This window comes from Manacus candei, unplaced genomic scaffold (assembly GCF_025592945.1).
Source record: "Manacus candei isolate 608988 ecotype Guabito, Panama unplaced genomic scaffold, ASM2559294v1 h1tg000069l, whole genome shotgun sequence".
Classification (NCBI taxonomy): domain Eukaryota; kingdom Metazoa; phylum Chordata; class Aves; order Passeriformes; family Pipridae; genus Manacus; species Manacus candei.
Window position 1 is genome coordinate 1,722,053 of NW_026138117.1, and position 13,562 is coordinate 1,735,614.

Below are 13,562 nucleotides of genomic sequence, written 5' to 3' on the forward strand. Positions count from 1 at the left end.
AGGAAGGGAGAGATCATTCCCTCTCTTTGTTGCAGTTGAACATCTAAAAGAATGTTAATTCAAGACTTTGGAGTGGAATGAGGAAAAAGAGAACCTTAGAACTATAGCATGGAGTATGTAGTCTCCAGCTAAAGCAGAGTCTGAGAGTAAGCATACAGTAGAGTAAGGAAGTAAGCTGAAGTTCAGGGCAGATGGGAAGAACTTCCATGGAAACACAGGGTCTCTGTGGAGCTAGTTGCTACTCAGAAGGCCACTGAGTTGTCAGTAATGGTGCCTTGAAGCAAGAATCAGTAGGAGATGATCACAGAGTTAGTCAGAAACATTTTTATTTTTCTTCTATTTGTGTGCTTGCTTCTGCTTTGTTTTGAACGCAGTTCTGGCTTTTTGAAATTATAAACCTTTCTGTAAAATTTCAGAGCTTACAGCATGGCAGATCAACTTCAGACTTCTAACCAGATCAAGGTCTTACCCCATGTTTGTTATTAAGACTATGGCCCATTTTATGTTTATCAAAGCTAAATAGACTTAAACCAGTCATTTTTGTTATGTAATTTATCAGTCGTTGCTAAATGATATGAACAGAAACCCACAAAACTTTTATTTGTATAAGTTATTGCTGTTGTTAAAGGGGAGAAAAGTTTTTAGCAGAGATGTTGTTTCTCAGAGTGGTCATTGGAAACTATTTCTTTCTTGCCCTTCCTCCTCTTAATTTTTTTTTTTTTTTGTAGTGACAAAAGGGGTAAGAGGAAAGGGAATTTGGCAGTCTTTAAGAACTCTGCAAAATGCTTGTTTGTTCCTTCTTTACCCCAGTTTGTCTTAACACTTAACGTCTAGTCAAAAATCTACAGCTATTTCACGACATTACATGTCTACAAGGAGATTTTTTTGTGTCTGTTTCAACTGGGCATGTCTGTGCTTTAGGATGGCTGAGTTGCTTCTAAACTTTTATTCTTCTTGAATTTGTAATGGTTTGAGGAAAAAAATCACAACTTCTGGGTTATAACTTCAGGTAGATAACAGTACTGTATATCATATTTGTCTCCAGAATAATATAACCTTTCTTGAGAAAAATTGGTGGTGGTGGTGGTGGTGAGCAACAGAACTGAATGAACAGTTACTAAAAATGCAGTGGAAGAAATCTCAGGGTTTCTTCTTTACTGACATTTTTGGTAGAGGCATTTTAAGGTATTTACATTAGTTTTGTGTAGGCTATTTTTTTAGTGCACTTTGTGTATAGCAATTTTATTAGAATTTAAATTATGGAGACTTGAGAACCTATATTGACGCTTCCAGTAGTGTGAAAAAACTCAATTCTGAAAGCCTGTTAATTCCTATGTATTTTCTTATATGACTTCTTAAAGGATCTGTTGTTTTTAGGTTTATCCTCAGTAGTATAAATCTATCGAGGTCTTATCAAAACACATGAACTTGCAAGTGTTTATAATAGCAGTGTTTCTGCAAGAGGAAATTAAAGGTAATCCCAATTACTTTGCATACAAAAAAGTCATACTCATGCCTGTTCTATATTGAGGTGAGAAGTTATGGAGTCATAGAACTGCAGTTATCCTCATTCTTAGGCCTTTGTAATTCAGTTTTGAAGAATTTGATCCTTGCTGTTTGTGTTTAATGCAGTGATAACTGAAGTATTTCATTCGGGAAGCTGCACTGACAGAGGAACGTGTAAACAGTGTAGTTGTTCTGAATGTTACATTTATTGTCTGTTGCAGGGGTAAGGGTGACTACTTCAGGCTAGGCCATGGCACAGACGTACATGTACGAAAACCACAGGTTGTGGAAGGACTGAGGGGTAAAAAGATTGTGCACGTGGCCGTAGGCGCACTTCATTGTCTAGCGGTTACTGACACTGGACAGGTACGTTGTGTCTCACCCTCTGTTCCCCTCATCCCTTGATCCAGAAAGGAATAAAGTAAACTGATGATGAAGAAAAGTGTAACAGTATTGGTGCTGATTAAATGAAATAAATATTTCTAATTATATTTATTTGCTTTTTAAAGTCCTGCATAAATAAAAGCATGATTGTAATTTAAAATATATTAGCTTTCATATTAGTACTGGAGTTTAAATATTTTTTTGTCGTAGTAGCTTTTGTAATGCTTTCCTTGTATTATCTCATTATCAGTTTCCTGCTTCTTACTCTGGAAATGCAGATGCAGTCATAGGATTCTGGAGAGATTTCTCTGCTGTGATTCAGCATTATCATAGTATTGTTTCAGGTCTCCAATGTAATTACTAAGCAATTAATTCTTCTAACTTACTGTTCACTGTGAACATTCAGTAATTTATGAATCAACTGATCATTTATGAATTGGCAATAATTTATGAATCATCTGATAAAGTGCTTTGATTTTTTTCTTCAATGTATGATAATGCCTGCATTAATGAATAGGTTGGGAAAAAGTCACGACAGTAGGTTCTAGTAGTGTCCTAGAGTAACACTACAAGCTACTAACATTCCTTTGTAGGAATTTTTAAGAAAACACTTAAATGAGATATGCAGTGAAATCATATGTGGAAATGTTTACTGGCAGGTTTACGCTTGGGGTGACAATGACCATGGGCAACAAGGCAACGGAACTACTACAGTCAACAGAAAACCCACTCTTGTCCAGGGCTTGGAAGGCCAGAAAATCACTCGAGTTGCTTGTGGGTCCTCCCACAGTGTAGCATGGACAACGGTGGATGTGGCTACACCATCTGTTCATGAGCCAGTACTTTTCCAGACAGCAAGGGACCCTTTAGGTGCTTCTTATCTTGGTTGGTATTTGTTGCCTTACATTGTTTTTTCTTTTAATGCCATTGGAGTGTTTGTTTTGTGTGTGGTTAAATAGGTGATAGAAGAATGCAAAAAAAAAAAAAGGTCTTAAAAAAAATAAAATCACAAAACAACAAAATACACCTTTAAAAAAAAAAGCCAACAAAACCTCTTCCTGAGACTTGAACTTGTAAAGGACTTGTTCAGAAGTCGTATTGGTTTGAACTTTAATTGTTGTTCAGAAGATTAAAATGGAGCATGGTTTCTCAAACACCCCAAAGACTTTGTCTTTATGGTGGTAATGATAGATGAATACTACTGTATCTTTTCACCTGTTACCTTTTGTTTCTAAGGTAAGAGAAAGACTTAAGACTTAAGGAATCAAAACAGCAATGTTTTGTGTTACATATGAAAGCACCAAACATTTTGCTAATTAAACTTTTTGATGACCAAGGCAATGTGTATCTAATATATATTATTGTTATTTGGGAATGTTTGTGTAAGTAAACCTTGTTTTAGGTGCTGATTACCAAAATATTTTGTTTGTATTACTTAACCTTTGTAAGTAAGTAACAAGTTCAAACACTTATTTTACAAAAGCTCTTGCTGCAAAGCCTCAATATTGACTTTAATATTGTAGCTGTAGGCACTGCAGTTTAAGAATCTACTGTAGAGTTAGTCATCTTTCTGATTTGACAAGAAATTAGATAAATCAGTTCTAATGATGTATTACACCATTAAAAAATGCTCACCTTCTCTTCTGCCCACCCTCCAGGTGTTCCTTCAGATGCAGATTCTTCTGCTGCCAGTAACAAAATCAGTGGGGCAAACAGTTCCAAGCCTAATCGCCCTTCTCTTGCTAAGATTCTCCTGTCACTTGATGGGAATGTTGCCAAACAGCAGGCATTATCTCATATACTGATGGCGTTACAAATCATGTATGCCAGGTAGGAAACATTTTTGTCTGTTGCAGAGCAAAAGATGACACAGCTTACCATGTATTAGGGTCTCTTGAGTCAGGTATAAATTGCTTAACAAGTTTGGACTCCTCAGGATGGGCTTAAGCTTCCTTTAATTTTTTTTTTTTATGTTGATGTTACCTCTATGCTTTTGTGTTTCCAAAAGTTTAAATTGTCTGGGGGAAAAAATGTTTATTTAAGAATGCTCAAGTGAACAATGTAGAAGCAGTTTAAGTCAGTCATGATAGATAATATGGAGGAAGTAGTTGGGGGCAGGTTGGAAAGAACAATAGAACTTTACAGTGCCCTCATTGTTAGTAGAGAACAGAGTATTTGTGCTAAAATTTATGAAGAGAAACTCAGGTTAAAATAGTGGCCTTAAAACATGGTATTTAATCATCAGGCCCAAAGGAGAAGAGTGACAAACTACTCTCTAAATAGAGCTTGGAAACCTTACCTTATTTTGTTAAGACAAGCTAAAATAATTTTTCAAGTTCAACAAGGGAGTATAGTTAAGTTTATGTTAATCTGTCCTAAATTATTTCAGGGATGCAGTTGTTGGAGCGTTGATGCCTGCAAGTATGATTGCACCAGTAGAATGTCCCTCTGCATCGCCAGCCCCCCCATCAGATGCTACATCTGCAGGAAGCCCTGCAAATGGAGATGAATGCATGCTTGTAGGAGATATAGAAGAGAGGCTGAGCCCAAACCCATGGCAGGACAGGAGAGGGGAGGTAAAGTGTCAAATTATTTTTTTTCCATCAGTTTTTAACAGTAAAGCTGAAAAATATGGTCTCCATTAGTTTGATAATAGCAGAGAATGAAAAAAATCTTTCATGCTCTAATTTCAGGACTGGGTTCTCTGTGTATGTCAGATTTGGAAAAGCTAAAATTTTAGTGTGAATTCAATTTTGAACTCGCAGAAAGCATTGTGTCACTTAAATGCAATTATGATGATTTGTAGTAATATTTTAGAGGTATTGAATTTTTTACAGGAGTGATATTAAAAAACAAAGTCAAGAATAAGAGGATATTTGACCATTATTGAATGAAATGAAATTATAAACTGAGATCAATTAATGTAGACATGAGGCCCTAAATGAAATTCTACTCTGATTCCCAACTGCTAACAGAGACAGAAAAAAGAAAAGACTTGCTACTGAAGAGATCTTTTGCTCTAACAAGCTAGGAATTTGACATGTATTATTAGGGGTGTTGTACTTTGTAGACTTTTCTGTAGGCACTGGTGTTTTATTGTATGTTTTTGTAGCAGCTGGCATTGAAGGGGTGTGTTGGCTGTTTTTCTGTCTTAGGAACATAAAATAGAAGCTAAAAATACAAGCAGTGAATCTGAGCTTACGGCTCTTTTTAGATTGCCGCTGTCTTTGAACACTAGCCCTTCTAATGAATAATTAAACTCTTAAAGGTTTTACAGTGTATTTTTGAAACTTTTATTAGTTATTATTTGTTTTGGCTAGGTTGTTCCTTCAGAAGATGCTGTGACACCGTCTGCTGTAACTCCCTCAGCTGCTGCTGCCTCTTCCCGTCCTTTCATTCCAGTCACAGATGATCCTGGAGCTGCCAGTATCATTGCAGAAACCATGACAAAAACCAAAGAAGTAATGTTGTCAATACCTTCCTTAAAACTTAAGTCCTTACCATGCTTTTATCAAGCAGGGGTTTTTTTGTGCGTGTGTGCTTTAAAAATTATTCTGTAAATGACTGCATATTTTTAAATCTATCTAAAGACAGAGGGATGTTTATTCTTTGTTTCGTAGGATGTAGAAAGTCAAAGTAAGGTATCTGGCCCAGAACCGCAGTACTTGGATGAGTTTACGAGTCTTCTGGTTCCAGATGACACGCGAGTCATGGTTGACCTGCTAAAGCTGGCTGTGTCCAACCGAGCAGGTGAAAAGGGAAGAGATGTTCTTTCAGCTGTGCTGTCTGGCATGGGCACAGCTTACCCACAGGTCAGGCTTTGTTTCTGTTGCATTTTAACTATGTCCTTTCTATTAGTAGCTTTCTAGAATATTTTCTTTTATTGGAAGTACAGCTTAACACAGTGAGAAACTTAATAAACGTGAAAATTTGAGTTGAACTTAAATGCGTGTAAGCTTTAATAATTTTAATGGAAATACTACATGAATATATGCATGTGTTACAGATGTCAGTAATAGACTAATTTCTCAATTTGTCATGCTGCAGTTAGGCATTAAAATAGAAGCATAATTAGCGTATTTATATATTGGCTGTGGTTATTGGAATGAAGCTGAATTAACCAAGCGCTATTTGCTGGATCTGTAGAATGTTACTTTAAAAACTTCCATGGTGGTTTTGCTTTCCATCTGAGTTTATGTCTCAGATTGATGCAGTCATTATTGCTGGCTAAAAGTTCTGTTAATAAATTTTTAAAGATTTAATAATTTTTCTTAATTGTTAAGATTTACATTTGATGCATTGGACTTTCTAACTATTTACAAAGTATCCATGGGTGTGGGGTTTTTTTTTGGCATAGCTGACAAAAAGAATGTTGCAAATGATAAATTATTTATAGAATCTGTGTACAGTAATGAACTGAAAGTCGTTTAATATTTCTTTTAACTTTACCCTTCAAATAGTAGTAACAATTAATTTCTTTTAAGATTTCTAAAACTGTTACTCCCCACCCCCTTAATTTTCATTGATTAGCTAAGTATATTTATGTTGGGTTTGAGATGTAGTTTTCCCAGTCCAATTAGATACATGCTATATGTGCACTTATACATTAGTTCTGGGGTTTTTGCTTCTAGCATTAATAGTGAGTAACAGAACAGCTCTTGTTTGCGTGGGATTTTTGTATTTTGCAGTCAGAATTTTTGTTTGAAACTGCTCTTTTAAAATTAGTACTATTGGAATTTTCTCCCTAAGCAGTGATTTGCAATATTACATACTGGTTAAATATTTATACCTTTCATTAATCTCTTGCTGTATGCTTTACAGCTTAGATTTAATAGTTTGCTTTTTCTATAAGGAAAAACAATTATATGTGTTGTCATTTACTTACTGAAAACTTATGTAGTTTGGCTTTTAGTTCCAGGAGTTTTTCTAGCTTTACCAAAAGGAGTATTTTTGAATTAATATCATGGTCTATGAATCAGAATTCAGAAAAAAGTTACTTTAAATTTGAGAAGAATGGTAGTTGGCTTAGATTTCTTGGACTAATCAAACGTACTGTGTGTAAAGTGTATATTTTTCTTTTCTTAGGTTGCTGATATGTTGTTGGAGCTCTGTGTTACTGAACTAGAAGATGTAGCAACTGATTCACAAAGTGGTCGCCTCTCTTCACAACCAGTTGTGGTAGAAAGCAGCCATCCATATACTGATGATACCTCTTCTAGTGGCACAGTTAAAATACCAGGTACAGAGTTCTTAGAGTTACATTGCTAAGATTCAGTTATTTTCCAGCTTGCTTGCTTTAAGTTGTTCCTTAGCTTGCAAAAATGTTTATTGAGCTTTGAAATGTTACATATCATATTGCTATAAAAAAAGTATTTTTGAGGCACTTACATACTGCATGAACATCTTGATCAGATAAAATGTGCATTTTTGGGTTCACTGGCTGTGATTGCACTTGTATATCATTTCTGTTTTCTGTTCATTTACGGAACTGAGAAGGACTGAGTCTTTTTCAGGGTCAGTAATTGAACACTTATTTTCTAGTCTTGACCAAGAAAAATACTTTTTTTAACGCTTCCTTCAGTAGTGCTTCCTTCAGTAAGTTACCTAGTACTTATGAAGAGTTACAGACAATAAAGAGCTGTTTTCCTTAACTTTAATAGGCATTTTTTGTCTTTTGCAGCTTTAATTTTGAATGTTCTGATATGGTCTTTTGTCTGCTAGCCCCTACTCACATGAGCTTGCTGTGATCTAAGCCTTGCAAAGAAAAGAAATTACAGACAAATAATGTCAGTAAACTTAAGGAGATTATTTTTATTAATGAGTGCTATGACTTCCAAACAACTCTGTTTGATTTCATGTGGATTTCTGAAATACTGCATTTATTTGCGGTATTGATTGCTCTGTACAAATTTGTAAACTCTTTGTTGCTGTTTAGGTGCCGAGGGACTGAGAGTAGAATTTGATCGCCAGTGTTCTACAGAGCGGCGCCATGACCCGCTCACCATAATGGATGGTGTCAACAGGATTGTTTCTGTCCGATCAGGTTATGAGATCTAGTGCTTTTCCAAAATTTCTTGTGTGGTTTACTGTTAAATGTTGAATGAAATGTACCACTCCCTGTGACAGACTTCTTGTGAGGGATGTGCAAATTCTCTTTTAAACTAAAAATGATATCTGATCTAGACACACAGAGTGATCTTGCATCTTTAATTATAGAGAATCTCTCAGAAAAGCATGTTGTGCTGTCCTCTTCTTCCTAAGAGCAGTTAAGGGTGTAAAAATCAGTGTTTAGCACCCCTGCCAACATGTCTGAATTTCTGTATAATAGTCAAATGTCCAAAATAATAGCTTGATGCTCTCTCTGTTTTCTGCTCTGGCCGGTATATGTGACACTACATGAATTCTTCACATCTTTAATCTTGATATCTCTGATTTAATTTTTAAGCACTATTAATTTGTAGTAGATTTTAGAAGAACATTTTTAATCTCATCAAATTTTATGTTGAACCTGCCCATACACTACATCATGTGCAAAGGTCTCAGTAGTTACTGCCTGTGCTTAATACCTCTGGGCAGTCGTGATGTGGGCTTTTAGTGTTGACCCATTTTTCCCCAGACTGTTTCAGATGCACGTTTCATTATTGAGATATTTCTGATTGGATTCCTGGTTGGAAGCTGTAAAGCTTAATTTAATGGATATGTTGTTATATATTTTTGTAATATGAAAGATAATTAAAAACAGGACAGTGGATTTTAGTAAGCTTTTGTAATGCCTCTTAAATGTGCTAATAAAAGCACTGAGGCTATCTACTAGCAGTGCTAACAGAACTGTTAAAGACTTCAGTTTTGGTCTTGTAACATCTTTATAGTTACGTTTATGTGCTTTGCATAGCTTTTTTTCTTAAAAGCATTTATGTAATGTTTATAATGCGTAACCATGGAGAGAAGTTGCTATGGATGAATGGCTTGCATATTGACTCAGACAGTATAGATGAATATGTTCATATTACCTACCATAACAGGTCGTGAGTGGTCAGATTGGTCTAGTGAATTGAGAATTCCAGGGGATGAGTTAAAGTGGAAGTTCATCAGCGATGGGTCTGTGAATGGATGGGGATGGCGATTCACTGTTTACCCGATCATGCCAGCTGCAGGTAAGGTGTCACATATGACATTTACAGACAGATAGAGTAGATTTTCTTGTCTGCTTTTTACAGTTGCATTTATTGCATGGTATTTACATACCAGAGTTCAATAGTTCATTTACATTTATACTAAGAAAAATATACTTTCATACTTAGTAAACATTTTCAACTAAGTCCTGAGAAGGTGCACTTGTTCATAGGGAAGAGATAAAAATATTTTGTAATCACTCTAGTTTGCCTCTTCATTGATGAAGAGAGGATACTTTTGGGGCACAATTCATCTGAAATGCCTTTATTTTTTTCAATGCATTTGCTTTGAAATTAGGTGAATTAGGTAATGAAAGTGCCTCTTTCTTCAGTCCCTTCAAAGGGAGGTGGAATGGATCAACTCACATGCAGATTAGCACTCTACAGTGATGTATTTGGTCAGCTAAATCCTGCCTGTGTTCTGTTCTTGTTTCAGTCTGAGGACAAACTTTCCCCAGCTTTTTTTTTTGTTACTTTTTGTTTCTTGCAGGCCCTAAAGACCTTCTCTCAGATCGTTGCATTCTTTCGTGTCCCTCAATGGATCTGGTTACGTGTTTGTTGGATTTTCGCTTAAATTTTGCTTCCAACAGGAGTATAGTTCCTCGCTTGGCAGCTTCTCTTGCAGCCTGTGCTCAACTGAGTGCCTTAGGTAGGTATAGTCTTAAAATTAAGTCTGTTTGTTTGAAGTTAAAATTATTGTTTTAAGTAATTACATTCTTTGTGTACTTATTTTTCTTTAGCTGCTGGCCACAGAATGTGGGCCTTGCAGAGACTACGGAAACTGCTCACAACCGAGTTTGGCCAGTCCATTAACATCAACCGGATCTTAGGGGATAACGAGGGGGAGACACGAGCTTTGGTAAGAAGGCAGTGATACTCTCCTCTTCACAATTTTCACATTAAGATGTGTGTGAAGCATTAAATGCTAGCCCTGATGTATGTTTTTTCTATCAATGGCAAAATAGGAAATAGGCAAATGAATAGTTGTCTTTCACAGGTCTGCAAGTCCATAAAGATACTTTATTTTAGGAAAAAAATGGCTAATTCCAAGACTGTAGATGTGCTTTTGGAACTGCCAGAAAGTGGTAGAAATACTTTTATGTTAAGAAGCAGATGGAAATAATACTTAACACAGCTTCCTGTAGTTTGGGATGTTATTTGTGGTTTTGTTTCTAAATAATGTACTTTCTGTAGTGAATACAGTAAGACTAACTCTCTGGTTCTGTGATGTTCTAGAGTTTCACAGGGAGTGCTTTAGCTGCTTTGGTTAAAGGTCTTCCAGAAGCTTTGCAACGACAGTTTGACTATGAAGACCCCATTGTGAGGGGTGGCAAACAATTGCTCCATAGTCCTTTCTTTAAGGTAATGAAATACAATCATTAAAGAATTTGTTAGAACAGTTCTGGGATTTTTTTTGTAAGACATGGTAAGCACACCTAGTCCTATATCAGAAATGTTTTCTGACAAACCCAGAATACTTCTAAAAGGAGAATCAAATATACAAATAAAGGATAAGAAGTACCTAGCTAGGCAGAGGTAGGTAGGTCAGAAAAACATCTTGGAAGTACAGTAGGCTACACTTTTCAATAAGTGATTTCTGAGTTGTCCTAATAGGAGTGTTGTATATTTCTATTTAGTTAGTTAAATACTCTGAAGTCTTTATTTACATCCAGTTGGAACAAATAAGTGTCTTAAGTGGAAGGCTATTCTGTTTTGAACCCTATACTTCAAAATAAAAATAAACTAGTTGAGGAGATGTAGAGAAGAGCAAGAAGAATATAAGGCTGAAGAAGCCTCCCATGTAGTAAAGTGAAATTAAAGATAGCTTACCTATCATTGCAAAAAGAAATTCTCAAAAGTTTATACAAGGAAGAAGTAATCCATTGTTCACAATATTCATCAGTAACATTGATTTGAAATCAAATCACATTGAAAATCAGGTGAAAATTCATTTAATTGTAGGAAGGGGACTTAGTTTAGAAATGGAAGGTAAAAAGTTCAGCACATGGTATTTGATATAAAAAAGTTAATTAATCTAGGAGTGTTTTTCCCTGGGAGGTTATAAAAACTTCTGGATTGGAAGAGGAAATTAGGTACATGACATAGTGTGGGTACACTTGATGTTGCCCCATAAGTGAGGGTAAGGAAGATGACTCTTAGTGTCCCTTGCACTTTACGTGTCTTTGAGACCATGTTCAGTTCCTACTGGTCTATGCACTGTTCAACTGTATCAAATGCATATTAATTTTTATTGCACATTTTTGATCCATCCTTAAAATGTTTTTTGATTGTCTGCAGGTGCTTGTGGCTCTGGCTTGTGATCTGGAGTTGGACACACTCCCTTGCTGCGCAGAGACGCACAAATGGGCCTGGTTCAGGAGATACTGTATGGCATCCAGGGTTGCTGTGGCTCTTGATAAAAGGACACCATTACCTCGCCTTTTCCTTGATGAGGTACTGTGGGAATACTTTAAATGGTTAATGGAACATGTGAAAGTGTTTCATGTAAGAAGATACACTGAGATTGAAGTATTTTATGCCAACTGCAATAGGAGTAACTGATAATTTGAATAAAGTTGTTTAATACAAAATATTTTACAGGTGGCAAAGAAAATCCGAGAATTAATGGCAGATAATGAAAATATGGATGTTCTTCATGAGTGCCATGATGTCTTCAAGAGAGAACAGGATGAGCAGCTTGTCCAGTGGATGAACAGGTTATTTCTTTCAGCTGTCACTGGTTTGGTCTTGTGATGCTTTTTTACTGTACAATGATAAACTGCGTTTTCTGTGACTTTTAAAAAGCTCTTTTAAGGTTTTGTTTGTTTTGCATTTTCTGCAGGCGACCTGATGATTGGACACTTTCAGCTGGAGGCAGTGGAACAATTTATGGTTGGGGTCATAATCACAGAGGACAACTTGGTGGAATTGAAGGGGCAAAAGTCAAAGTCCCAACTCCATGTGAAGCTCTTGCTACCCTTAGACCAGTGCAGTTAATTGGTGGTGAACAGACTCTGTTTGCAGTGACCGCTGATGGGAAAGTAAGGATGCAACAAATGGTTGTTTGTTTGATTCCCTTGAAATATTTCATCATCAGTCAGAATGGGTTTGACTAAATGAAAAATAATGTGCATAGCTCAGGTTTATTATTAGTATTGGTAGTAGTAGTTTTGTTTTATTATTTTAAAGAATCTGAACTGTACCAACTCCACCTGTGCGTTCTAAGAATGCAGTGTACTGTGGCATTAAGTGCGTGAAACAAGATGCATATTTTAGTTCTTGGTTCAAAAATGTGATCAGATTTTGGAAAACAAAGCTGGGCACAAGCAATGTGCTCACAGAGTTCCATGAAACAGGACAGACAGTAAAATGTAATGATGATTATATCTCTCTAACAGGGGAGAGGTATAATCTCAGATTATTCACATCTGGCTAAATGTAAATTAGATATTGCAGGATCCAGTGTGCAGATGCTTAAATCCTGAGCAAAAAGGAATCACAGTGCAGAAGTTTAGTGTAAGGTATAGGAGAAAAAAGTAAGTTAATGAATTCGAAAAGTCTTTATTTTTATACAGATGGCAGCTCTCAGTTTAGGACATGATGGAGAATTTTAGCTGGAGCTTTGTGTAACAGTTACATTCATCTAGTGAAGTACTATAATGATTCCTTGGGGTCAGTATTGTCCTTGTTAATTATTCAGAGAAGGGTAAAAGGCAGATTAAATATATTTATTGACATTCTGTTGAAAGAAATTATTTTCAGAGAGACAAAAAGAGTGAAAAGCACTACTTAGAACAGTATTTACGGGATGGAAGGGAAAGTAGCAATTGTGTTTAGGTGTATGTATTCTGCCGAAGAAAGAACATTAGAATAGTGCTGTTGGAAAGAGAGCTACAGGTGAAAGTGATAGATTTTGTGATGTTATATTGCAAAGCTATGGTTTCTTGATAGTTTTACAAAACAAGCTTTAGGATTTCAAATGAAATCTGTTAAGTCAGTGAGACTTCTTCTTGGCTTGAATGTAGCCATATTTTCTGAAAGCTTTTGTGAAATATTTCAAAATATTTCTTATATTCCAAAAGATAGAAAATAAAAGTCCTGTAAGAAACTGTTTTTTCCAGACTTTCCTTTAACTGTATTCTGGCATACATACTTAAAGAATTCTTCTCTACATCTCCAGTCAATGTTCTGCATGAGGCAAATAAAATTAAATTTTATTCTTTACTCTAAAGCTGTATGCCACTGGATATGGAGCAGGTGGTAGGCTTGGAATTGGAGGAACAGAGTCAGTTTCTACTCCAACTTTACTGGAATCCATTCAACATGTGTTCATAAAGAAAGTTGCAGTGAACTCAGGAGGAAAGCATTGTCTGGCATTGTCTTTTGAGGGAGAAGTTTATTCTTGGGGTGAAGCAGAAGATGGTAAACTGGGTCATGGAAACCGAAGGTAAGTAACACTCCGATATGTTATTTTAAAAGAAACTCTTAATGGATACTTAT

General features: G+C 35.9%; 1 protein-coding gene across 3 annotated transcripts in view; it reads left to right on the forward strand.

Moving 5' to 3' along the window:
* HERC2 (HECT and RLD domain containing E3 ubiquitin protein ligase 2) overlaps nt 1-13,562 on the forward strand; it is a 108,907-nt gene that overhangs the window by 73,966 nt on the left and 21,379 nt on the right. For all 3 annotated transcript variants that reach the window (XM_051806894.1, XM_051806896.1, XM_051806895.1), the window contains exons 64-79: nt 1,728-1,872; nt 2,550-2,775; nt 3,549-3,720; nt 4,280-4,466; nt 5,211-5,351; nt 5,511-5,702; nt 6,976-7,129; nt 7,826-7,933; nt 8,913-9,044; nt 9,553-9,711; nt 9,803-9,921; nt 10,299-10,424; nt 11,361-11,516; nt 11,664-11,779; nt 11,905-12,103; nt 13,295-13,509. In XM_051806894.1, coding sequence (XP_051662854.1) covers nt 1,728-1,872; nt 2,550-2,775; nt 3,549-3,720; nt 4,280-4,466; nt 5,211-5,351; nt 5,511-5,702; nt 6,976-7,129; nt 7,826-7,933; nt 8,913-9,044; nt 9,553-9,711; nt 9,803-9,921; nt 10,299-10,424; nt 11,361-11,516; nt 11,664-11,779; nt 11,905-12,103; nt 13,295-13,509 — 2,547 coding nt within the window. The remainder of the gene's footprint in view (nt 1-1,727; nt 1,873-2,549; nt 2,776-3,548; nt 3,721-4,279; nt 4,467-5,210; nt 5,352-5,510; nt 5,703-6,975; nt 7,130-7,825; nt 7,934-8,912; nt 9,045-9,552; nt 9,712-9,802; nt 9,922-10,298; nt 10,425-11,360; nt 11,517-11,663; nt 11,780-11,904; nt 12,104-13,294; nt 13,510-13,562) is intronic.